Source organism: Eleutherodactylus coqui, chromosome 3 (genome assembly GCF_035609145.1).
Source record: "Eleutherodactylus coqui strain aEleCoq1 chromosome 3, aEleCoq1.hap1, whole genome shotgun sequence".
Classification (NCBI taxonomy): domain Eukaryota; kingdom Metazoa; phylum Chordata; class Amphibia; order Anura; family Eleutherodactylidae; genus Eleutherodactylus; species Eleutherodactylus coqui.
Window position 1 is genome coordinate 132,642,533 of NC_089839.1, and position 26,169 is coordinate 132,668,701.

At 41.4% G+C, this 26,169-nt stretch overlaps 1 protein-coding gene across 1 annotated transcript in view; it reads left to right on the forward strand.

Moving 5' to 3' along the window:
* The window catches only part of SERAC1 (serine active site containing 1), a gene marked incomplete at its 5' end in the record, with an annotated part of 58,670 nt that overhangs the window by 11,848 nt on the left and 20,653 nt on the right, over positions 1-26,169 (forward strand). The window contains 5 exons of the mRNA XM_066594879.1: positions 3,856-3,977; positions 5,121-5,249; positions 13,370-13,483; positions 14,026-14,188; positions 18,123-18,273. Coding sequence (XP_066450976.1) covers positions 3,856-3,977; positions 5,121-5,249; positions 13,370-13,483; positions 14,026-14,188; positions 18,123-18,273 — 679 coding nt within the window. The remainder of the gene's footprint in view (positions 1-3,855; positions 3,978-5,120; positions 5,250-13,369; positions 13,484-14,025; positions 14,189-18,122; positions 18,274-26,169) is intronic.

A 26,169-nucleotide genomic window follows, 5' to 3' on the forward strand; every position in this document is an offset into this window, starting at 1 on the left:
TGCCAGCGCCAAAGGGTGGGGGGCCCACTTTGAAGGCGGTCATATACAGGGTACTTGGGACGCTCATGAGAGATCTGGTTCATCTAACTTTAGAGAACTTAATGCTATGTGGAAATCCCTACGTAGCCTGCAATCGCTCTTAGGGATGAAGCATGTGAGGATCTTTTCAGATAATATGACGACAGTGTCACTCATTCGCCACCAGGGTACCACCAGGAATCCCTTTACTCCAGCAGTTGGCGGGAAGGATCCTTCAGTGGGCGGAACTCACAACCAAGTCACTGTCGGCCTTTCACATAAAAGGAGCCGAGAATTCAGCCGTGGACTTTTTTAAGCAGGAAGAAAGTGGACCCAGGAGAGTGGGAACTCCATCCTGAGGTGTTCAGCCTGCTTGTGACGAAATGGGGGGTACCAGAAATAGACCTATTTGCGTCAAGCGCAAATACCAAGTGCCGGCTTTTCTTTTCCCGAGGCACGGAGAAACAGGCCTTGGGAATGGACGCTCTCTCTCACCCCTGGGTTTGGGACTTAGCGTATGCTTTTCCCCCTTTACCATTAATTCCGCTCCTACTAAGGAAATTACTGCGGTCAAGCCTGTCGGTAATTCTGGTAGCACCTTATTGGCCCAAAAGACCTTGGTTTCCCCTCCTGAGATCTCTGTCAGTAGGAGAGCCTTTCCACCTTCCACCAAGATCGGACCTATTGCTGCAGGGCCCTCTTCTTTACCCGGAGGTTCACAAGTTCAGGCTTATGGCCTGGATCTTGAACGGGTAAAATTATTGGGGAAGGGTCTTTCCGCTAACGTAATTTCCACTATTAGCGAGAGCCTTAAACTCTCGACAAAAAAGATCTATTCCAAAGTCTGGAAAAAATTCTCAGAGTGGATGGGCCAGGACATCCAGGAGTTAGATCAGCCAGACATCCGTAAAATCCTAGATTTTCTCCAGGCAGGCCTGGATAAAGGGTTGAGTCCGAATACCCTCAAAGTCCAAGTTGCAGCTTTGGGGGCATTCTTTGATCTCGCGCTTGCGGAGCACAGGTGGATTAGGAGATTTCTTAGAGGGGCAAGTAGATTGCATCCATTTACAAGGCTTACGGCACCCCCCTGGGATCTGACCATAGTCCTTCAGGCCTTCTGCGATCCCCCATTTGAACCTATTAGAGATCTATCCATCACCTTGCTGACATATAAGGTAGCCCTCCTTGTGGCAGTCACGTCGGCTAGACGGGTGGGTGAAATCCAGGCCCTCTCACGAAGGGCCCCATATATGACTATTCACCCAGACAAAATAGTATTTTCTTTAGACCCGTTTTTCAGCCTAAAGTCTTGTCAGATTTCCACAGAGGCCAGCCAATAGTTATTCCAGCCTTCTGCCAAGATTTCAAAAACGAAAAGGAGCAGAAGCGCCATAATCTAGATGTCAAAAGAGCTGTACTAGCGTACCTTGAGGCAACGGAAAGTTTCAGAAAGACTGATAAACTTTTTTTTCAATTTCAGGGGCAGCCCAAAGGAAGGGCCGCTTCTAAAGATGCGATCGCCCGGTGGCTCAGGAGAGCTGTCCAGGAGGCTTACAAGGCCAAGGGCATCCCTCCTCCAGAAGGATTGAAGGCCCACTCGACGAGAGCGGGGGCATCTTCTTGGGCAGAAAGAGCGCACGCGTCAATCGAGCAGATTTGTAACGCAGCCACGTGGACTTCTGGCCATACTTTTATTAAACACTACAGGCTGGACTTTAAATGTATTCAGGACGCAACCTTCGGTAGGAAGGTGCTCCAAGCGGTAATCCCTCCCTAAAAAACCCTATGCCAGTTATTTGGTATTCCTCCAGATGTATGCTGTCATGATGTCGAAGGGAAAACGGGAATTTTTCTTACCGATAATTCCCTTTCTTGAAGGCATCATGACAGCATACGGGCTTTTTCCCCCCCCTACCGACATGGTTACCCTTGTTTTGTCTAAAACATGAGGTAATATGTATGCTTATGTTTCTTTGTCTGAGGTGTGTGATGTCAATAAAAACACACCACTTGGTTAAGTATTCTGTCACTGTGGTTATTTGGAACGCACTGGTGTTTGGTGGAGGGGAGGTTTCTTTTATGCTCTGCCTATTATCGGTAAGAAAAATTCCCGTTTTTACCTGCAACAGGTATGGTGTAGTCTCTAGCCACTCATGTAATGCTGTGCAGATGCATCACGGGATGAATGTAAAAGCAAAAATCTCAACATCAAGATGGTGCTTGATAAGCATTAGACAGAAGACTGCACTGCATGAAAGTGACTGCAATATACAGAGCAGACCTGCGTGATAGGGCTTGGGTGATGAGTGATAGTTTATAGGACAGAAATGAAAAAAAATGTTTTCGCTGCAGTGGCCCTTTTTTAATTGCACAATTATAATGGTGCCTGTGCTGGAGAATTTTTCATACCCATTTGGCTTATTTCATGTTTTTCTCTATCACTTGGACTTAGTATATATTTGGGAATAAAAGTATTAGATTGCATGTATTATATTCCAGAACTGCATTCATAATTCTGTTTTCTGTTAATGCAAACCGTTGAAGAACTTTTTGATAGTTTTTATTACACTAGTTTACTTGTTTAGTAAGCTCTGTACAGACATTAACCCCTTAATGACGTGGCCTATTTTGGGCTTAAGGACGCAACGATTTTTGGTGGATTTTCATCTCCATTTTCCAAAAGCCATAACTTTTTACTTTTCTGTCGCCGCGGCCGTATAAGGGCTTGTTTTTTGCGTGGCGAACTGTAGTTTTTTGTTGGTGCCATTTTTGGGTACATTGACTATATTGTAAAACCTTTATTATTCTTTTTATGATAACCGGGAGAGAAAACGCATCAATTCTGCCATAGATTTTAAATTTTTTTTACAGCGTTAATCATGCAGCATAAATGAGACAATCCATTTTTTTTCTGTGGGCCGGTAAGATTACAACTATACCAAAATTCTTATAATTTTTTTTAGGTTTTTCTACTTTTCTGCAATAAAAACCCCTTTTTTGGAAATCTTTTTTTTTTTTTTTTTTTTTTTCTTAATTGCTGCATTCAAAGTCCTGTAACTTTTTTCTTTTATCTTTCTATATATGGAGCTCTATGAGGCCTTATTTTTTGCGAAACGAGCTGTAGTTTTTATTGGTACCATTTTGGGCTACATACAGCTTTTTTGATCACTTTTATTGTGTTTTTTGGGGGGCAAAATTCTAAAAAAGTTTTTTGCTGTGCAGAATAAAAAGCATGTGCACCTGATTGTGCACGTCGTTACAGACGCAATGATACCAAATATGTGGTATTTTAATCTTTTTTACCTTTTTTTATGCTAATATGAGAAAAAGCACCTAAAAAGGGTGTTTTTTACATTTTTCTTTTTTGTGCATTTTTATTTTTTTTACACTATGTGTCCCTATGGGGGAGTTGCAGCACAGCACTGATGATCGCTGTGATAAGGCATTACAGGACTTCTCTCCTGCAATGCCTTATCGCTTATACAGCGATCACAGGCTCTGGCAATACAGGATGCCGTTATCTGGCGTCCTGTTGCCATGGCAACCAGCCGGGTTCTCTGCGATTATATCATGAGAGCCCAGCAACTTCACAGAGGGAGAATCTTGTATCCCCCCCTAATATTTTTAGACTAGCAATGTCTGTGGCGGCTCATGCTACTTTGATGGGTGAGGCCTCGGAAAGTTCTGGGTGAACCACTGCTGGCAACAGCTATGATGAACTGTGGTGTTGGGATCCAAGATGAACTTTTGCACCAGGGTCTGTAAGCCTTTAACTACACCCCTGTTCAACATGTTCTTTACAGAACTCCAGTATAGACGTTTTGTGTTTGTTTGTAGATTACCAGTATCGGACAGTGGCACAAGCATGTGACAGAACTACTACTATTGGGTTAGCCAGGAGCAAAGATGTAGATCTGCGATTCTTCCTTCCACCTCCAGCACTACCAAAAGTAGATGATGTGAGTGACCAAACAGGTATATAAGTAGGAAAGAAGAAATGCATCGATTTAAGTTTGGATTAATCAGGAATACCCAATTAATATAGTATATTGCAAAACTGCTGTAGAACCTCAAGAGTAAGGTCCTGTGTCTGAAGCCAAAGGCTGTACTGAGTTGTTGTCAGTGCTGCATTATTTATAAAAGGATAAGATTCCACTAATAAAAAGCAGTTTTCTTGATTTCCTCTTTTAGCTTCTCCTCTGTATTTATTACAATATATGAAGCACCCACATCAGTCAATCCTCCCATATGGATATAGGAGAAGATATAAAAGCTGCTGTGTAGGACTATGGAATTACAGTAATTGTCATGTAACCTTGTTGCTAACTGAATGCCAGGAATAGGAGGTGTCACATGACTGACGCCATGTTTGGATGTCTTCAGTTTGCCCATGGATACAATATACTAGACTAATCCATGGACTGTACACTTTTAGGCTGGGTTCACACGGGGTGGATTTGCTGCAGTTTTGCCGCGGTTTTGCCGCAGAAGAACTGCTTTTGTGGCAAAACCGCTTCAAAGGTTAATTTTTGCAGCGTATTTTGGTGCGGATTTTGCTACGTTCATAGGGGTGTATGGACAAAAATGTGCTGCGGAAAAGACAGAAGAATGGACATGCTGCGTCTTGAAAAACCGCACCGCAGTTGCATTTCTGCACTGCAGCTGTGCAGAAAAAAATCTGTCCTGTGAGAACAGCTTTTTGCCCAAACACATTTGTGCTGCATTGCACTGCAAACGCAGCGGTTTTGCCGCAGTGCGGCTATGCAACAGCAAACCGCAGCAAATCCGCCCTGTGTGAACCCAGCCTTACTGTGCACACTGGGGGCAACTGCACTGGTATAAAAGTGGTGTGTGAGCGTAATTTTAAACATATGTATATTAGAAAAATGTATTCTATAAAGAAATGTACTTTTTCAAAATAACTGGAATCCTCCTTGAAATAGAGGGCTGTTGTTACTGTTCAGAAGTTATTTTAAAATAAGAATAAAAGTAATAGAAATCTCATTAGAATGATTGCAGGGTTCAATATTATAAGGTATCCTTAGATTCTCTATTCCATATTTATCTATTCTATATAAACCTCTTTTGTTACTTGGTTACAGAATCGTGTGCTAGAGGATGAGATCCGTCAGTTGCTCTCCTCTCTTCCACAGACAGAACTTGACCACTGCATAAAGTATTTCACATCACTGGCATTGAGAGAGAGCAGTCAGTCCCTAGTAGCCCAAAGGGTAAGTGTGTGTATGTATGTGTCTGAGTGTGTTCAAAAAGTATCCAACCTTTATTCATAAATATTTGTATTCAGATACAACAATCTTACCCCAATCTACTTCAAACTAGTCCACTTGGGCAGCCACACACTCCTCCCAACGCTTCTGACACTGTCGGAAGCAGTGCTGGAACTCCTCTTTTGAGATTGAGTGCCATAAGTCACATGCAGCCATGTCAGAAGAGTAGGGAGCCTGACGAAGCACAGATGTTTTGTGTTTGACCAGGAAACTCTGTATTAAATGTGAAGAATGGGTGGGTTCATTATCGTGAAGGAGCTGCCAATTGAGTGCTGCCTACAGGTCGGGCCGTTTGCGTCTCACAGTGTTACAAAGGCAATGCAGACCCTCTTAATAGTACTCCTTGGTGATGGTTGTGCCGTGTGGTGCGTACTTGTGATGAACCTTGCCACTGGAGTCAAAGAAGACAGTGACATTACTGCAAACCTGCCTTGCTTTTATTGGCCTCAGAGATGTTGAATGCTTCCATTGTGATGACTGCAATTTGGTTTCTGAGTTGTACCCATAAACCCAGGACTCCTCACCAGTGGTCACTGAGTTGAGGAATTTGGGATCACTGTTCACAGTCTGCAGCATGTCCTGTGCTCGATTGTTAGAAAATTTGAAGCCCAAATCCTCAGTCATAATGGAATGAACGGACCCAATGCTGATGCTCACCTCGTCTGTAAGTTCTGTGATCGTGATCTGACGATCCTGCATCACCAAGGTCCTCACTTGGTCAATGATTATTTCATTTCTGGATGTTGAGTGCCTACCAGAAAGTGCTTCACTCTCCACTAATGTGCGCCCATCTTTAAAGCGCTTGTACCACTCCTTTATCTGTGTGGTGCCCATTGCTTCATCCCTGAGGCCTTTTGAATCTTGCAGATCGTTTCCACTTGAAAATCGACAAGTTTTAATCAAAATTTAATGCAGTAGCATTGTCCAAGTTTTTCTGTCATTTTGTCAAAGGAAATCAGACGGCACTCGCTTATACCTCCTCACTCCTTGGCTGTCTGCTGGCGATTGACAGCTTCTACAGGCAGGAAAAAAATCCAAGCATGCGCATTAGGGTCGCCTAAATATGTACACCAAACTGCCTCCCTAGCTGCCTCCCAAATAAGGTTGTGTACTTTTTGAACACACCTTGTATATGTATGTGTATATATTTTCTGTCTTTTCAAAGTGGGTATTCTAAATTTAAAAAAAAATTAAAAATTGTTTAATGTTGTACCAGTGGGACACCTTCTGTCTCTGGGTGGTGAGCGCCATATCACTTAAGGGAATTTAGTATTAAAAAAATTACTGTTTATTTAAGGGTTTTTTTTGAGAACCGTAAACACTGGTGGCTATTGGAGGACAGAGTATGTAATAGAATAAAAAAACATAGTGCCTTACCACTGCACGCTGCTGCTGGCTGCTACTCCAGTCTTCAATTTCCATCAGCTGCAGCTGTGATGTGGTTGTTTACCCACGTGACCAGTGCAGCCAATGAGAGGACAGCAGAAACTTCATCAGTGATGTCCTGTAAATCTGCCTTGAGACTTCTACATTAGAAGCCCATATGACAGGTTTATTGGACATCAGCAGGCCTTCTGACTGGATGACATCACCTGTCGGATGCCATCGCAGCGGTCTGGTGCCATGGTGAGTATATTATTTTTATATAGATTTGAGCATGGGGAGCCCGACACTGCATAAAAGTAATAACTCAGAAAACTCCTTTAAATCTACTTGTCATATTAAACCTTTTTTTTCTTTGTATAATGGAGTATTTTCTTCTCCTCTTTGCTAGAATTCCTGAAATCATGCACTTTTTACACTAGTCAATAAGCCATCAAAATAGGCTGACACTACTTCATCTATCAGTAAAGGACATGTTGGTCTGAAATCTTTTCTGATGTTTATAGTTGTAATAAATTGATTTCATGTTAATCCAGTTCTGGTCTTGAAATCTTTGGAGATTGTTGTCACGGCTGGGTGCGTGGTATCCTTGTGCACTAGCCACAAAAAGGCATGCCCTAGCAGAACCGTTATTTACTATTACCTCCATCCTGACAGCACACATGGAGGTTGCCCCTCCCAAGCTCGTTGGGACACGAAGAGGAGAGTTCTTAAAGCCACCCCCCACCATCCATCTCCAGTGTTCTTCCTGTCCCAACGGCATACAGAGGGAGTTCTCCATGTATACCGAAGGAAGCGCTTACCATGGAAGCTCGGTCCAGTACCCCCTCCGAAGAGCAGAGGCGGTGTATGGATCGCTGCCCTAAGCAAATGCTGCGGCATCCCTGCAGAAGGGCCCGGACTGAGCACCCTGCGGGGTACAAGCTCACTCAGTCTGGATATCCGTTCAGGACAGTGGAGGCAGTCCTTGGATCGCTGCCCCTCTGTAATTGCTTTGCATACCTGCAGAGGGGCCAGCGTCTAGTGGCGGACGATGCAGTGGCACTGTATGATGGCTTGATGACTCCACTACCCCAGAGAGCCTCTCCTGCGGGGCTATGAGGGAAGGTCGCACGTTTGAATCCCCAATGAGATTCTCCAGCTCAGTCTCTTCCTAACGCTATGGATAGCATGGAGGCAGCAGGGGAAATCTACAAACAGTGAGTAGTCCACTTAGACAAACAGCTCATTGCCTATGTTTGGTATAATGGCACTCACATGTTAATGCAGATTGAAACTCCATAACCAAGGCCTGGAGAGCAGTTCACTGGAACAAAAGCTCATAGTATATGTTTTGGTATAATGACATTTTCTTGTTAATGCAAGATTAAACTCCATAGCCAAGGCTTGGCAAAGGCTAATCATGGCGGAGCTGAAATCCTTGATGGGTAATCTCTGCCAGATGGTCAGAGAACCAGTCTCTAAGCCCAGCTAGGTCCCTCTAGACCAGCAAATAAGGACCCTTATTTATGAGCACCTTGAGGGAATGTGTTGCTATACCTTAGCTGGATTAAAGCGCATGTCTAGTAAACGGGGAGATCCTGAATTTAGCTCAGCAGTTCCATACTCTCTATATACAAAAAAGGGAAAATATTATTTAATATATAAAGATCCAGCTAGTAGAACTGATGTCTGTGATACTAAAGTCACAGGTGCAAGGCTTAAATAGGACAAAACTTTAAATCCAGCGGCTGAAGCAGAAAGGAGCAACTTTGTACGGGCTGGCTATCTTCCATAGTGTTTAAAAGTTTGAACTCTGGAGTGAAGGGCCTACAATTGATTTACAAGCGACCACTCAAATCATGTGAGACTGCATGTAGTCTTCCAGAAACAATTATAGCAGCCACCTCGGTGGCATGCTCAATGTGCATATGGTTCTCATAACTAGGAAACCATCTGAAGCTGGCAGGTGCCGCAGCAGAGCTCTACACTTTCAGCCAAAAAATGCCCTGTGGCCTAAGATACCATCTAAAAAAATAAGCTATGCTTCATTCCCATCTCAGGAAAAGTACTTATTAAAAAAAAAATAAAAATCTTTGTTGGGCGGTAAAAAGGCAGGCAAGTGCAAAACGGGTAGATGAACCTACCAAAAGATAACTAGTGTAATAGCCTCTCTTTGCCCCAGATCGACCGTATCTCTGGGATCCAAAATATAATTTTTGCCTTTTTTCCTAAAAGCGGTCATAGCTACGCCAGACCCAGTCCCCCCTTCTCCAAGACGGATTGGAGCAGGGAGTTTGGACTGAATACATTGGAGCTGTTATCCCGTTCCTTTAGTGAAAGTTTTTTTTTTTTTTTTTTGTTATTTATCTTTGCTTGGGCTACTAATCTAATAGTTCCTTTCAAACTATACTTAAAGGTGTTGTCCCGCGGCAGCAAGTGGGTCTATACACTTCTGTATGGCCATAATAATGCACTTTGTAATATACATTGTGCATTAATTATGAGCCATACAGAAGTTATAAAAAGTTTTATACTTACCTGCTCCGTTGCTGGCGTCCTCGTCTCCATGGTGCCGACTAATTTTCGCCCTCCGATGGCCAAATTAGCCGCGCTTGCGCAGTCCGGGTCTTCTGCAGTCTTCTATGGAGCCGCTCGTGCAGAATGCAGGCTCCGTGTAGCTCCGCCCCGTCACGTGCCGATTCCAGCCAATCAGGAGGCTGGAATCGGCAATGGACCGCACAGAAGCCCTGCGGTCCACGGAAGAAGAGGATTCCGGCGGCCATCTTCAGCGGTAAGTATTGAAGTCACCGGAGCGCGGGGATTAAGGTAAGCGCTCCGGTAAGCTTTCTTTACCTCCCTGCATCGGGGTTGTCACGCGCCGACCGGGGGGGGGGTTGAAAAAAAAAAAAACCTGTTTCGGCGCGGGACAACCCCTTTAATTTAAAGTCCCTTAATCAGTTCATTTCTGAATTCAGTCTAAAATGAAGACTATTAGGTCTAGGATTCCCCGGATAATCAGCGCAGCCTCATTTGCACGTTGAACTAAAAGACGCACACTACATATTCCCATCCACCCAGCATACCAAAAATATATTAGATTTGCGGTTAAAATTAGTTCAAAATAATTTTTTTCTAGCCTAAACCCAGACACCCAAAAAGTTCTTGGGGTATTCCTTGATTCCTCGAAGGGTTACTCCTTTTTCCTCAAACAAAACAAGGGTATTCGGTCATAGGACCACTTGTCTGCAGATGGGTTACACTCTAGATTCCTCCAGCAGGAAATCCTGTAAACAGGAGGTAGAGGGCAATCCTCTTTAGAAAAAAGCTTAAATTGTCCATCCAAATGGGCTAGTGAGTCTGGTTGGGGAGCACAGGCGACAGATGAGGAACAGTAAGGTTCCTGTCAGACTTATGTCTGCTCTAAATCCTCAAGCTATACAGAGCTCAGAGCAGTTTGGGAAATGTCGATTCAAGCTGAAGATATAATTCGTGGGAAACATGTAAAAAATATTGTCTGGCAACAGTGTCTTTATTTGGCACCAGACACTCCATCTTCAAACGTCTATCAAAAGAATATTCTCCTGGACGGAGGACTAGATAAAGTCCTTATCGGCTATTCACCCAAAAGGCTCCCAAAATATTATTGCAGATTTTCTGAGTCAGGGAACGTTAGATCCAGGGGAATGGTCCCTAAAATTAGCCATATTCAGTCTACTGATGTCTCAATGGGGTTACCCCAGACAAACGTCTTGCATCAAAGACCTATTTGAAATGCAGAAATTTTTCTCCTTTAAATCCAGCAGACAATCCCCTGGCACTGGATGTAATTTTACAGGAATGGGACATGGATTTGGCGTATGTCTTTCCCCCTTCCTTTAAATTCTCGTACTCTGCCGGACCGGGGTTTTATTCCTTGCCCAGTGTAGCCAAAAGGCCCTGGTTCCCATTATTGTCTTTTCTAGGCAATACAGACACAGATTCCGCTGGCCTCAGGCAGGGCCTTCTGTTACGAGGTCCAGTGTTCTGCCAGGAGATCCTCTGCATGGAGCTGACTGCCTGGCTACTGAGCGGCAGAGATTGAGAGACAAAGGACTTTCGTCTAAGGTAATCCACACTCTCTTAAGAGTCAAAAGAACTCTACCTCCAATATTTACTCTAGGGTATGGAGGAAATTCTGCAACTGGTGCAGAGCAGATGGTCCGGATCTCAGACAGCCTGGACCTTACAAGATCTGGAATCTTAATTTAGTATTAGACAGCCTCTGCAAACCTCTCTTTGAGACCCATACATTCGATTTTGCTTAAAAACCTATCAAAGTAGCCTTACTGCTAGCTATTACAACCACTGGAGGGATTGGTGAAATACGGAAATTACCCTGTAGAGAGTCCTACTTAAAGGTGCTTGACGATAGATCTAGTCGCATGACTATCCTATCTCTTTTTCCTAAAGTGATGTCGACGTTCCACATGGAACAGGGAATCCTTCTGTCAGGATTTTAATATGACAACGGTGCTTGCACAGCTTACACTTCAGATGTGCAGTCCTGTCCTATTTACGGGTCTCACAAACCTTTAAAAAAATCAGATTATTTATTCCTTCAATTTCAGTGTCAGAATAAGCGAAAAGCAGCGTATAAAGATACCATCGGTAGATGGATTAAAACATCAATGCAGGAAGCATATAAAGCCAGAGATCTGCCTTCCCCTGAGGGGTTAAGAGCCCACACTACAAGGGCTCTCGCTTCCTCATGGGCTGAAGATGGTGAAGCATTGCAGAGCAACATGATGTAGCACCCATACATTTTTGTAAGCCTTATCGCTTGGATCTCTGTTCTGGTAGGGAGCTGGCCTTTTGGGCGGAAAACCCTCCAAGCCATTGTCTCCCCTTCTCCCCTAATGTGTCGGTAGTAATCTTGTATTACCTCCATGTGTACTGTCAGGATGGGCGTTATGGTAAATCTGGAATTATTCTTATTGTTAATTCCTTTTCCATGAGTCCATCATGACAGCACATACTTACCCACCCTGGTAAATTACTGTATACCATGCATGTAACATAACAGTAAGTTGTTTTTCAGCAGCAATAAAAGATTGGGCCACGTACCCGTTGTGATAATTAGAAGTCACTGGAGATGGATGGTGGGAGGTGGCCTTAAGAACGCTACTCTTCCTGTCCCAACGAGCTCGGGAGGGGCAGCCTCCATGTGTGCTGTCATGATGGACTGATGGAAAAGGAATTAACGGTAAAAGTATTTCCCGATTTTTATTCTACTTGCTTTTACAAAGCCATATCCACTTCCTATAGACACACATCTTATTCCCAGCTGATTGAAGTGGCCATGGCGCCCCAACTAGCTCCGCGTCCATTTATTGTTTACCAGGCATAGCTCTGTGCTTTCGGTAGACTCTGTGACTGGTATTGCAAGTTGCTGCAACTTGAAATATCAGCAAGTCCTAAATATGGCACCGGGCATATTAATTTGCATTAACAACTAGCTGAACAGTTCACAAAACATCCATGATCAATTTTCAGTTCTCAGTAGGAAAAGAGAAAGGGGATTCATGCACAAGTACCAAGGGGGCCATTCATGAGCACAATTACTAATGGGAAAAACAGTGTGTTGTAAAAGATGATATCGCAATATCATTATATAAGCTGAAGTGTAACTGCGTTATGCAGCCAGACAATAAACCAAAGAGATTTCCAATGGTACGACTGATTTTCCATGCAAAAAATTGCTTCTCTAGTGGGAAACACCTGTCTGTATAAGCCACTTTCCAGACCATATTCAAACTGCAGAGCAAATGGGTACAATGACTTTTCATTTTGCTCTATACAGAGGTGTTCTTTACTGAAGATATCTCCTAGTTGGTGAAAAATAGTTTTAAAAAATTTAACATTATTTGCAAATCCTTTTATATACTTTTGTTGGTATATGCTCATGTAATATACAAGTGTCTTTTGGAATCTTTATACTGTATTCATAGACTCCTATGTTAATTGTTTAGTGTGGACTTGATTGCTTTATACATGGGGAAGCATACATTTCTAAAGGGTGTTTCCAAGTCAGAATAAAATGGCTAAAGGTGACAAATGGCACAAAATGATGAAAAATTATATATATAATATGTGTGGAGATAGATAGATAGATTTACATATATAAATAAATATATTTATATGTGTATTATACACATTTATATTATTTGTTTTTGATACGTTATATCATTTTGTCCCTTTTTAGCCACTTTTTCCCAATCTCAGAAAACTCCTTTGACAATTAATTCAATATTTATTCCCTAAATACGAGGTTTTTTTTATTGTTAAATTGTACCAATCTCTACATTCTTTTTTTTTTTCTCTTTTTTTTTAACCGTTATCATTGTGATTCAGCTTTTATATATGAAAATGTTGAGATTTAGTGGCATATGCTCTAGTTTCTCTGCAGTCTTTTATTTGCTGTTCTCCTTTTTATATTGATTTTTTTTTTTTTTGCGATAGGCTTTTCCTTTTACTGCGGCATGATACTTATTAGATAATGTTTCTTATTATATTTCACATCTATATTGAAAACAGCATTTCATGGCATAAACCTATTATGAACGGATTTCTTACAGCATGAGAGTCTGGTGTTTTGACCTGTTCTGGCACTAAATCTGCTTTGAATGTATAATAATGCAGTCATTGTTTTTCTATTTCAGAGAGGATTGTGGTGCTTTGGTGGGAACGGACTCCCATATGCAGAAAGTCTCAGTTCTGTTCCATCAGAAAAGCTAGAAGCATACAGCTTACAGGCTATATTGAAACACTCTAGGGTAACCAATATCTACAGTTTTTTTTCTTTAACTAAATTCACAGTAAAATGCAACTGATGAAATGGTGTATTTTATAATTACCACTTAGTGTAATTATATTGGTGAGTAACGAAGCTCCAGGGACTCCATGCGCCTCCATAAGGCTCTATACACATTTACTAGCCAGAAGTTGGTCTAAGGAACAAAATGGTCTTTAAAATACCTGTCAAGTTAAGGAAAATATCTAATGTGACATGCACCATTTTGAACTCCTAAATTCATGCATCATACTATTGATGATTCTCCCCCAGTGTTTCTATTCATTGGTAACAAGCATTATTGAAATTGATAAACAACAAAAATACAAACTAAATTTAACATATAATAGCACGTTTGAATTATTCTTCTATTTTAAATGCATTAGCACAGTAAAAAATGGTTGTGAAAGTGTACATACCCATTAACTAGAAAATCTAACTGCTGCTTCAAGGCAAGAGACATTATTTAAGAGAAACCTTGTCATCTGCCTTTCTTCGTTCATCATTCTCTTATATTTGATATAGATATCCACTCATGTTGACAGTATAGTGTCACATGGAGGGTTGCAGCTGCTGCAGAGAATATACCTGCTCCGTAAGGACTCGCAGAAGATACAAAGGAGTATAATGCGTGTAATTGGCAACCTGGCTTTATATCGGCATCTGCACGTGAGCATTGTGGATTCAGGTAATGACATCTGGCGTTTCTTAAAATCCAGCCCATGATTAGATGTATGTTTTATAATAGTATCATATTTTTCTACTGGTCTATCCTAGTTGTATGGTAAAACATTTCCCTCTCTTTCAGAAAGCACTTGTTTAGAAACAAAATTGTTGAAAACCTAAACAGACACATAACAGTTTTTGAATAATTACCAAACTAGAATATTTTATGGTGTGCCTATAGGCGGTTTCCATAAGGCCAGGCTCACACAACTGGATTTGAATTGTAGATATACGCCGCAGTTACATTGTGTATGTGCGGTGTTTATACGCATCATTGAGAAGTGACAAGAGAATTAAAAAAGAAATGAGACAAGGACGACTGCAAATGACAATCTGCATAAGATGCACAGTCAAAAATCACTGCCATATGGGGTGATACACGGGTCCAAACCACTATAAAATGCTGCGTTATATAGGCGACATTTTACCACACATTCACGTGAACCTGCTCTAACACTTATTTTATTATAAATGACTAGGACATTGTGAGAAGCAAAATTATACCATATTGGCCATCTGTATATACTGCACCTTAAAAAGATATGCCTATTCAGGGTCTTTAGTGTGTTCCCTGAGGTGCAGCTTCACACTGGAATTTCTGCACACAGCACTCACTCATAGTATAGACAGGCAATATGAGTTAGGGGAGTTTTATAAATATTCAGCTAATCCTTGTAGGGACTCCTCTACTATAACATTGAACTCCTGGTATCTTAGATTGGGCAGAAATTAAATCTTCTGCAGTATTCTGCACATGGAGAGACAAACAGAGGAACAATGAGGGAAGAGCTTGGTGACCAGGGCAGGTATCGGATAGATGCAAGGAGGATTTTGATAAGGGCTGATGTAATTCTGTTAGTCTACATAAAATCCTACCCACAGGAGGGACTGACCTGCTGCCTACACAGGAGAGTAAACTCTTGATTGGTGGTAAGGCTTCAATACCAGCTGCTCATACTGAAAAGGGTTTAAAATGTATTGATGCAACTGAGCCTTGATGACACAAATTTAGAATATTGTGCCTGAGTTAACATGACAAAAAAAATTCTATAGCTAGTTAAATCACCTTTAGCAGCAACATTTGCTACTAATCATGTCCTAGAAAGGTTATTATTCACATCCGTGTTAAATCTAATCCTAGTGTCTCGCTCACAAGGGCATGAGCATATTTTAATTTATACGCGACCAAAAATCACTTATGCCCACATATTTCACCCCACTTTAACTGGTTCTTGTGCACGCAATTACACTGGGTATTTGCGCACGCAAAAAATTACGCAGTATTTTCGTCGGTCCATTCATTTAGTCTTCTATCGCGGTATAATAGACACCAAAATAGGACATGCTGGATATATTTTTTTCAAGCGATCAAACGTGAGAAAGACTACGCTCCTGCGAACTAACCCATTGAAATCAGTGGGTTCTAGTCACTGTGTTTTACGCACACGAATACGCCCGTTCGAACAAGCCCTTACTCAAGTTGAAAAGTACAAAGTTTTTGAAAAAATATAATAATCAGTGGAGTCTGGCATAGCCTGTAAAGACACTTGGACTACAGAGTCATATTTCAGTGAATACGAATGTGCTGCTTGATTTATGGCAGGCAGGGTGGGGTCCAGATATGGCTAGTAACCTTGTGGGTTTTTTTGTTTTGTTTTTTGAGGCCTCATGCACATGGGCGGATTTGAATTGTGGAATCCGTGGCGGACAACTACCCCAGGTTCCGCAGCAAATATACGCACTCAAGCAGAAACCAATTGTGGTTTCCACTTGCAAATAAAAAATTGCAGCCTGCTCCATTTTTGCACGGATGGCTTCCATTAAAGCCAATGGAAGCTGTCCGATCTGCGGCTCTTCCGCACTTCACATTGCGGAAAGGTCGCGGATTCCACGTCATTGCTAGGTGATGGTGCGGGAAAAGCAGGAGTTCAAAAAGAAAAATCTGTACTGTGCATGTTTGGCGGCGAGTCGTGCAGACCATCACAGTAAAGAGAAGCCGGAGAATGACAGGTACACAGGGTCACCGGCCATGGTCAGAGCAGGATTCTGCAGCCGGAATCTGGATGTGCCGTGTGCATATACCTCAATATAGAAGTATTGATGATGATTCTAGGATATTCACAATGGCGTTGCCAATGGGTTTACTGGGAAAGCTCCTTTCCTCTGTAAAACCAATTAGTTTTGCAGTTTCTGTTAATTGGGGTTAAAGAACTATTAGAGTGGAGTGTCAGCTGTGTAATATATTGCAAGTGATGGTAGGGGAACAGATCTTGTGTCTGTACCATCCCTGCTCTGTAATACTGTGGTTCATGGGAACATTCTGCTCACTGTGACGTATTATGTTTTTTAGTTTAACCCCTTCCTGCCTCATGCAATAATAGCATACTCCTGTATGCTAATAAATTATGATTTATGTTGGAGCCTCACACTTATACAGTAGCCTAGTCATTGAGTCAGTACCATATCTGACAATGAAGCAATGGAGCATCTGCTGGATATTAGCCATTCGTGCAACATGTCCTATTGCCAGGGACTGTTTTAACTCCGTGACTATAGGGTGAAGAGCCTCTTACACGGAACGACGATTGTTCAGTTTCTTGCTGGATCGTGTAGATCTGAACAGTAATCGTTCGTTGTAAATACTGCCAGTGACTGAACGATGAATGATAATTCGTTCACCTATCATTTACTATTCACTTTGTGCGGGCATAAGAATCAAGCAATGATGGAACCATGTAAACAGGCCATTGTATGAATGACTGCCTGTTTACTGTGAATGGACATAGGTGGCCAGAAGTGATCTCTAGCCCGCTCCACCTCCATTCACAGATCAATTACCGTTGCTGTGTGAAAGAACAATAGCCATAACTGCTGGGACTGAAGTGCCTGACCATCGTCCCGTGTAAAAGGACCCTAAGTGCAATGGTTCTTTCACACAGGCAGATAATCTGCTCACGCTAATGACACTGACCGACAATGAGCATGTCAGTCAGTGCTCGTTATCCCTATATACAAAGGCAGATTATCTGCTCTATGGGGATGACCGATTGTTAACACGTATGGCTGTCACTGATCGCCTGCATGTCTCCCTATTTATACAGAGGGATGAGCAGCGAGCATTTTAATGCTCACAGAAACAAGTTGATTGTTTTTTCGTTTGTCAGCTGATTATTGGTCCCTTTGCATAGCCTGATTGTCAGGTGAATGCACATGCTGAGGAATGCTTGGACCACATAATCGGCCTGTGTAAAAGGATCATCAGGCTCTAAAGACTGCAAGTGACAGGAAGAAGGGAGGGCCAGTGGCAAAAGAAACGGCCTGCAGGGACATAGCAGGTACAAACCTAATAATGCAAACAATAATCTGAGAATAAATTAAAAATCCCAAATCGTGGATTTGTCATCATGACTCTATGAGGTTAGGCATTACTTCATTCACAGAGCCTGCTGTTAGAGCTTCACTGAGAGCTCTGGGATCCTGCACAGTACGGTGGTCCCTGATTACTCTTTGATGATCAAAGGGTTAAACATCCTGAATTTGAGTTTACTTTGATCCTGGCTTTTAAAACAGGAACTTGGCCATTATTAGACAGCTGAGCACCCACTTCTGGGTGGCATGGAACACCTGTGCAGGATGTAAACTACAGTGTGTAAAAATGCATATTGGTGATCATTAAGCGGTTAATGAACAGGTGATAAGAAATACAGATAAGAGCAAATCTGCACCATCACTGTGCTCTAGACAGGCTATGTGTACTATTTAATAGTGATACAGTAGATGGGATGCTATACATTTTATACATTACCTCCATTGCTGTTTGCAGTAGTGATTACAAGTGTATTGATGTATGACCACTGTCAGTATGTGCTGTATGTCTTGTTTCAATGTTTTACAAGGCTGGATTACTTTGCTGGCGGAAGCAATGAAATCTCCTTATGTCATTCAGACGTCACATGCTGCCAGAGCATTGGCTAATTTGGACCGGGATACAGTTAGTGAAAAATACCCTGATGGAGTTTATGTGCTCCACCCACAACACAGAACTAGGTAAGAAAATATACTGTTAAGGGAATAAATCATATTCCAGAAGATCTCACTGATCTGCTCCAAATTGGTTATAAAGAGAAGCTTCATGCATGATAATGTATTTGAACTGACTGGTGTTATCCGTCAGTCCCCAATACCCTTCTGATTTATTCAAAGGAATGCAATACAGATATAGTTGAACATGACGCACCAATTACATGCACCCCCCCCCTCCCAAACATCATAACAACTCATGATTGGCCTAGTATGTAATCACGCTAATGATTAACATGTTTACGCCCCAGGTGTATGTCGCTATGTGAACATGTAATTCCTATATACCCAAGTAGCATAGACTTTATTTATATTCCAATCTGGACCAAAGGAATGCAGTTATAGATAAGAAGTTCCCCCCCCCCCCTTGTGAGCTAGCGCTGGTGTATAGTAATATATATATATATATATATCTATATATATATATATATATATATATATATATATATATATACACATATACATACACATATACATACACACACACACACACACACACAGTGGTGCCTTGACATTCCGACAGCTCGTAAGCCAAAAAACTCGTGTATCAAAGCACTTTTCCCCATTGAAATGCATTGAAACACCATTAATGCATTTCGATGACACATCACTGAATGGCTGTGATTGTTTAACCCAGCGCCGGCTTTCATTGGCTGATATGGCGCTGAGTTAACCAGTCAGAGCTTAGCTTGCTGGAGGCGGGGCATTCAAGCTCCACATCTAGAAAGCAATGCTGTGTGTCGGCGTGGAGGAGGGAGCGACAGCCTGCATCAGCGCCGTAGACCATCACGAGGACAAATCGCCAGTGATAGGTGAGTATAGATTCCCCCCAAAGCCTCCACTTGCGTTTCTTTTTTTACTTGCAAGCAGGCTGGTAACCCAAGTTTTTGCTCGTAAATCGGAGCAAAATTTTGGGAGAGCGCCTGCTCGCAAGTCAAGAAACTCGCAAGCTGAGGCACTCGCATCCCAAGGTACCAGTGTGTGTGTGTGTATGTGTGTGTGTTTGCCTAGGCTGATTTAATAAAAACACATTTATATTATTACTACAACAATATGATTGTGTGATGAGTTTTCAGTTGAATTCATTAGATTTGGTTATAAATTTCTGATATAAATGCAATTGTCACAAGCGCATCCCCTTTCTTAAAAACCCTTTAGAGTGCATTCAGCTAATTGCCACAAATCCGGCTGCACTAACTTCCAGCATTCGCCACCGGGAGGGTGGCTGCACCTGGCGGCTGTTGCAATTGCATTAGGGTCCCCTTCCTCAATGATGCTCTTATGAGACAACCTCTTACATAATAGTTTACGCAATACAATAAAGGGCAAGATGTTCCCTACTCAATGTTTTGCTTAAAGACCTCCACCACCACCTTTATCTAGGCCTATAAACAAGTCCCAATTAGTGAGGTAGTATTCATCAGGTTTTTTTTCTATGAAAAGGACTACATTCAAGTGGTTGTTAAATCTTATGAATAGATTTAAATTATGAATCTGCTCATATTCAGTGTTGTTGGCATTTGTATAGCGCCAACTTATTTCGCAGCGCTTTCAGGTAATTATTACTTATTATTCTCATTTTACCGACCTTGGAACCTTGAGTCAACCTTGAGCCGGCTACCTGAATCATGTGGGGATTGAACTTGCAACCTTCAGGTCGTAGGCGAGAGCTTACACTCTGCACCACACAAGGCTCTAATTTTTCACTGCAGGTTCTATCCATTATTTACTCCAGGTTCTATCCAGGTATATCCAATGTAGGCAAACCTGTGAGCTAATCAGTTGGACTGCAGTGGATAAATTTCCTCTACAACACGCTGATACAGTACATTGCAGAAAACCATCAGGACAGAAGGGAGATTGTGCTTTGAGTGAATGAGACTGAACTGTAAATGCCAGCCATAACCCATGGAGAAGAGTAGAACCTTTTTAAATCCCTTTAACCTCTTAAAGGATTTTCTAGACTTTATGCAATTATAGCAAACTCTCTTCTTTGAGGAGTGCTGTATGGATTTCATTCTCTGAATTTTACATAAAACTAGGAAATACTTCTAATTATGTGCACTGCATGCAGGAACTGTAATTCATTGGTCACAGAAGCTGTACCTATGCAATTGCCAGCAACAGTGTAATCTAGATTACGGACTGTAGCAATCAAGTGGTAAAATTTTTGAACTGTACCTTCCTGAAGTTTAGTATTTTTATATTTAGTCAGCTCAGAGATGCCCTTAACCATATTGACTGGGACAATATCCTCAAAAATAAGAGTGCAGACAGTAAATGGGAAATGTTTTAAAACTTCTTAAATACTTTGAGTAATTCATAACTTACAGGAAACCAATGTGGCTCAATAAAGATGAAATGGGGACGATAAACAACAAGAAGAAAGCGTTTAAACTACTAAAACAAGACAGCAAAGAAGCATTAAAAACCTATAAGAAAAAAAATTATGTAAAAACCAGTAAAGGAGAGAGAGTTTTACTCTGACAATGAGTCTAGCTGTAAACTATTCTTCAATTATGTAGTAAAAAGGGTTAATACTGAAAGTGTTGGCCCTTTTAATAAATAATGTAGGAAACATTGTAGAAGCTGATGATGAGTAAGCAAATCTGACAGTGATAACGTAAACTCTTCACTAATAGTCACAAGTCTAACCCAGGAAGAAGTACAGAGCCGACTTAAAAAGTTAGAAATGGACAAGCCACTGGGTCCCAATAGCATACACACCTGAATTTTAAGGGAATTAAGTAGTGTTATAGACAGACCCTTGTTTCTTATATTTAAGAACTCTATAGTGACGGAATCTGTTCCACTGAATTGGTGTATTGCCAATGTTATGCCAATATTCAAAAAGGGGTCTTAAAGTGAACCTGGAAACTACAGGCCAGTAAGTCTTACTCCATTGTAGGTAAATTGTTTGAAATGTTTGTAGTTGATGCTATCCTGTATAACTGGCTGTATAACTGTATAACTCCATATCCGCATTGGTTTGTGAAAGATCGCTTCTGTAAAGCCAATCTGATCAGCTTCTACGAGAAGGTAATTGCTTGGATTGGGGAGAGTCATTGGATCTTGTGTATCCGAACTTTTCCAAACCATTTGATACTGTCCAGCTTAAAAGGTTGATATATAAAATGAGAATGCTTGATCTGGGCAAAAATGTGTGTAAATGGGTAAGTAACTGGCCCAATGATAGAAAGCAGAGGGTGGTTATTAACCACTTAACCACTTTTTTTATCGCATTTTCAGTTTTTTCCAATTAAAAAAAAAAATCGTTGCTCTTATTTATCCTTCAGCTTGGCTGTCTGAGGGCTTATTTTTTGCAGGATGAGATGTATTTTTCAATCAGTACATTATATGGTACATTTAGTAGTACCAAAGACTTTTTAAAAATTCTAAGGGGAGGGAAATAGAAAACAAGCTGAATTCCACCATCTTTGGGAGCAGGGGAAGGGTCTTGTTTCTATGGTATACACACTGCAGCAAAAATGTTATAACTTTATTCTATAGGTCAGTACGATTACTACATCACAAAATTTTATAGTTTTTTTTGCTGTACTACTTTTAATTTTTCCCAAAGGTATTTAGTTTTTTTTAAATTCTTTTCTGATGCCTTCCTTTGACAGCCATAACTTTTTTTATTTTTCTATCTACATAGTTAAGCAAGGGCTTGTTTTTTGCGGGACGTCCTTTAGTTTCTGTTGGTACCATTTTGGAGTACATACAACTTATTGATGGCTTTTTATTATATTTTTATTACCCAAGACTGTAACAAGGGGGCGCTCTAATAACATAGATACATCAGCCATCAGTACCGAGATCTCTCCCATTATCTATTTATACCCAGTACTGTAACAAGGGGGCGCTCTAATAACTGTGTATAGATATATCCGGGGAGAATACAGAGATTTCTCCCATCATCTATTATACTCAGAACTGTGACAGTAACAAGAGGGGATATCCTCAACGTCTAGTGGGAACAAATGTATGGAAAACAAGAGAATTCTGCAATCTTTGGTGAGAGGGGCGCGTCTTGTTTCTATGGGATCTTGTTTCTAGGGGGACGATACAGAGATTTCTCCATCATCTATTATACCCAGGACTGAGACAGTAACAAGAGAGCATCCTCTATGTCCAGAGGAAAGAATATGTTTATCAAATGAAGGGGGGGAGACCTCTAAAGAAGAATATAATGCGTTCTGCAGAAACTGTAGGGCAAGTGTCAGAAAAGCTAAAGCTCATAATGAATTGAGGCTTGCAACAGAGGCAAATAGCAATAAAAAAGGATTTTGAGGGTATGTTAAAATCAAAAGAAAAGTCAAAGATGCTATTTGATGCTTACCTGATGAAAATGGTGAATTGGTTAAGAATGATGTCGAGAAGGCTGAACATTTAAATTCCTATTTTGTATCTGTTTTCTCTCAGAAAGTAGATGGAACATCAACATCTTCCATGTGCTATTGGGGGAATTAAAGAATGCAGGCTATCTGTAAGCAGAGAGATGGTGAGGGAACACTTAGCTAACTTAAAGGAATTCAAGTCTCAAGGTCCAGATGAATTACATCTTAGGATACTAAAGGAAGCAGCGGAGGTAATTGTTGAACCACTCGCCATAATCTTTGAAAATTCCCGGAGAACAGGAGAAGTCCCAGAAGAGTGGAAAAGGGCAAATGTTGCCTCTGTCTTCAAAAAAGGAAAGAAGGTGGATCCAGGAAACTACAGGCCTGTGAGTCTGACTTGTATACCAGGAAAGATCTTTGAACAAATTATTAAACAGCCTTTAATGCAAGTACTTGGTTAAAAATGGAATAATTAACCAAAGTCAGCATGGGATTGTAACAAACAAGTCATTCCAGACTAATCTAATTTCCTAATATGACAGTATCAGCGACTGAGTTGATCAGGGAAATGCGGTAGATATAGTTTATCTTGACCTTAGTAAAGCATATGACAAAGTAGCTCATATTATACTTATTGAAAAAATGACCAAATATCAGATCAGCAAGGCAGCTGTTAGGTGGATTCACAACTGGCGGAATGATTGTACTCAAAGAGTGGTCATAAATGGCTGCATATCAAAGTGGAAGAATGTATCAAGTGGGGTACCACAAGGCTCTGTCCTAGGCCCAATGTTGTTCAACATTTTTATAAATGATCTGGAGGAGAAAATTGATGGGAAACTGATCAAATTTGCTGACAACATAAAGCTAGAAGGGATAGCTAATACTTGGGAAGAGAGAGAGAGTCTTCAAAAAGGTGTAGAAAAGTTTACACAGTGGACGGCGACTAACAGAATGGTATTTAACAAGGAGAAATGCAAGGTCCTACATCTGGGCAAGAAAAATGAAAACACATACAGAATGGCAGGAATTGGGCTAAGCAGCAGCACATGTGAAAAAGACTTTGGTATACTAATAGCTCATAGACTGAACATGAGTCAACAATGTCATGCAGCATTCAAAAAGGCAAACATAGTTCTGGGATGTATTAAGAGAAGCATAGAGTCTAGATCACTTGAGGTAATTATCCACCTCTACTGATCCAGACCTCATCTGAAATACTGTGTCCAGTTCTGGGCACCCCACTTTAAAAAAAAATACATAGACAAACTGGAACAAGCTCTAAGAAGAGTTACAGAGATGGTGAGTGGTCTGCAAATCATGTCCTGTGAGGAACGGTTAAAGGATCTGGGAATGTTTAGCTTGCAAAAAAGAAGGCTGAGAGGAGGCTTAATAGCGGTCTACAAATATCTGAAGGGCTGTCACAGTGCAGAGAGATCAACCCTATTCTCATTTGCACAAGGAAAGACTAGAAGCAATGGGAGACAAAAATTAGATATTAGAAAAAAAGTTTGACAGTGAGGGTGATCAATGAGTGGAAGAGGTTACCACGATAGGGGGCGAGTTCTCCTTCAATGAAAGTGTTCAAACAAAGGCTGGACAAATACCTGTCTGGGATGATTTGGTAAATCCTGCACTGAGCAGGGGGTTGGACCAGATGACCCTGGAGGTCCCTCCAACTCCACCATTCTATGATTCTACACAACTTTACTGTAAGAGCAGTGAGCCTGTGGAACACTCTGCCTGAGGACGCAGTGATGGTGAATTTGATAAGAGTTCAAAAAGGGCCTGGATGCCTCTTTTTTTTTTTTTTTTTTAATAATTTCAAGCCTTTTTTTCCTTTTAAAGAAAAAAAAGAGAATCCCACGAGAGTATCATCACAAATAACTGTTCAACAGTTCAAAACAAACAATAAATGCAGATCGTGATATACTCTGGTCAAGAAATGAGAATGGTACAAACTTCTAATTGAAGAGTCTGCAGTCAGTAACTATAACATTCGGATCTAGATCTACGATATGACTTTATGCTAAAAAGAAAAGCAAATTTGCATAATTACATAAGAGTTCAAGTTATCAGAGGATACCAGTAATCAAGCAATATAAACTGTATTAATAGAGTAAAGCAACATAAGAGAGGAAGGAGGATCGGATGGGAAGCAAAAAAAGAAGTGAGGGGGGAGGATGGGTAATGGAGAAAGACCAGCATCTTGACAGGCACTCACATACCATATTGAGTGCATCCAGTATTTTCCAGTTTCTTTTATTTTGTCACCACCTCTTCCCCCTTCCGGCTGGTATGTTAGATGGAGCCTAAGGTTACTCAGTATTGTGTGTTGGAAACTTACCCAGGGGGGCCCAGGTATGGTACTAGGAGACTGTGAGTTACTCCCTCAACCGACTTCACCTTGTGGACCCAGTGAGCCAAGGAGGGTGATGAAGTACACTTCCAAAGAGCCGAGATACACGAGCGGGCCACATCAACAAAGTGTTTTAAGTATAGATTTGCAGTGTGTGCCTAAATAGAGATCCGAGAAATGTAATAGGAATAGAGTTGGAGACCTGGAATCTGCAGGTGTAACATTTTGCAGGTAATAGAATGGACAGCCTTCCAAAAATTCTGTATTGGGGGCAGTCCCGAAAAACATGTAAGAGGGTACCTACTTCTGTACCACAGTGCCAGCACGTCGGGGGTGAGGAAGCATAAATTTTGTGCAATTTACAGGGTACCATGTATCAACACGAAAAGAGCTTAAAGCCTGCTTCTAAATATCTGAACTCATAAGTCGTAGCCACTTGGGCTGGGTAGAAAGATAGACCAAGCTTCCGCTCCCAGTCCTGTGACTGCAAAATCGGACCCCAAACAGGCATTTTCAAATATCGCAAGTAGTCTGCAAAAGTCTCGCGCTGGTGGGAGGGAGCTTGGGAAATGTGTTATCTGTATGGTTCTCTAAAAGCCCAGGGGGAGGGGGGGGGAGACAGGTCGAGGCAGACAACACATCTGCTCTAGAAAGCTATTCCGAACTGCATATGAAATGTACAGTGTTATTACACTGTTATATCCATCTTGAGAAGCTAATGTTTCCTCAAGTCTGGTCACCCATGCATCCAACATCAAAGAGTATCTGCAGTCCCTACCTCAGGGCTCAAGGAGGGTGCCGCTAGTAAGTGGTACAGCATTGCTGCCATTGGTGCCGTGGCCTGTGATGATAGGAGAGTGTAGGTATCGTGAAATAATACACCTCGTGATGGCTGAGGCAGGTTTCATGCATCCAGTCTTCCTCCCTTATCCTTTCTCATGCTGCAGATGAACACTAAAGATAAGGGACGGCTTCGTGAGTTGAGTAGCACCAGTCTGGATGTGTTTCTTGAGCGTTACAGTATTACATGTTATATCACGAATTACTTCAGGAGGGTCAGTGATTTGGGGATTTTTCTGATTGCCAGATTGAAGTTGGGAAGGAATTTTTCCCTAAAATGAGGAAAATTGGCTTCTACCCCATTGGGTCTTTTTGCCTTCCTCC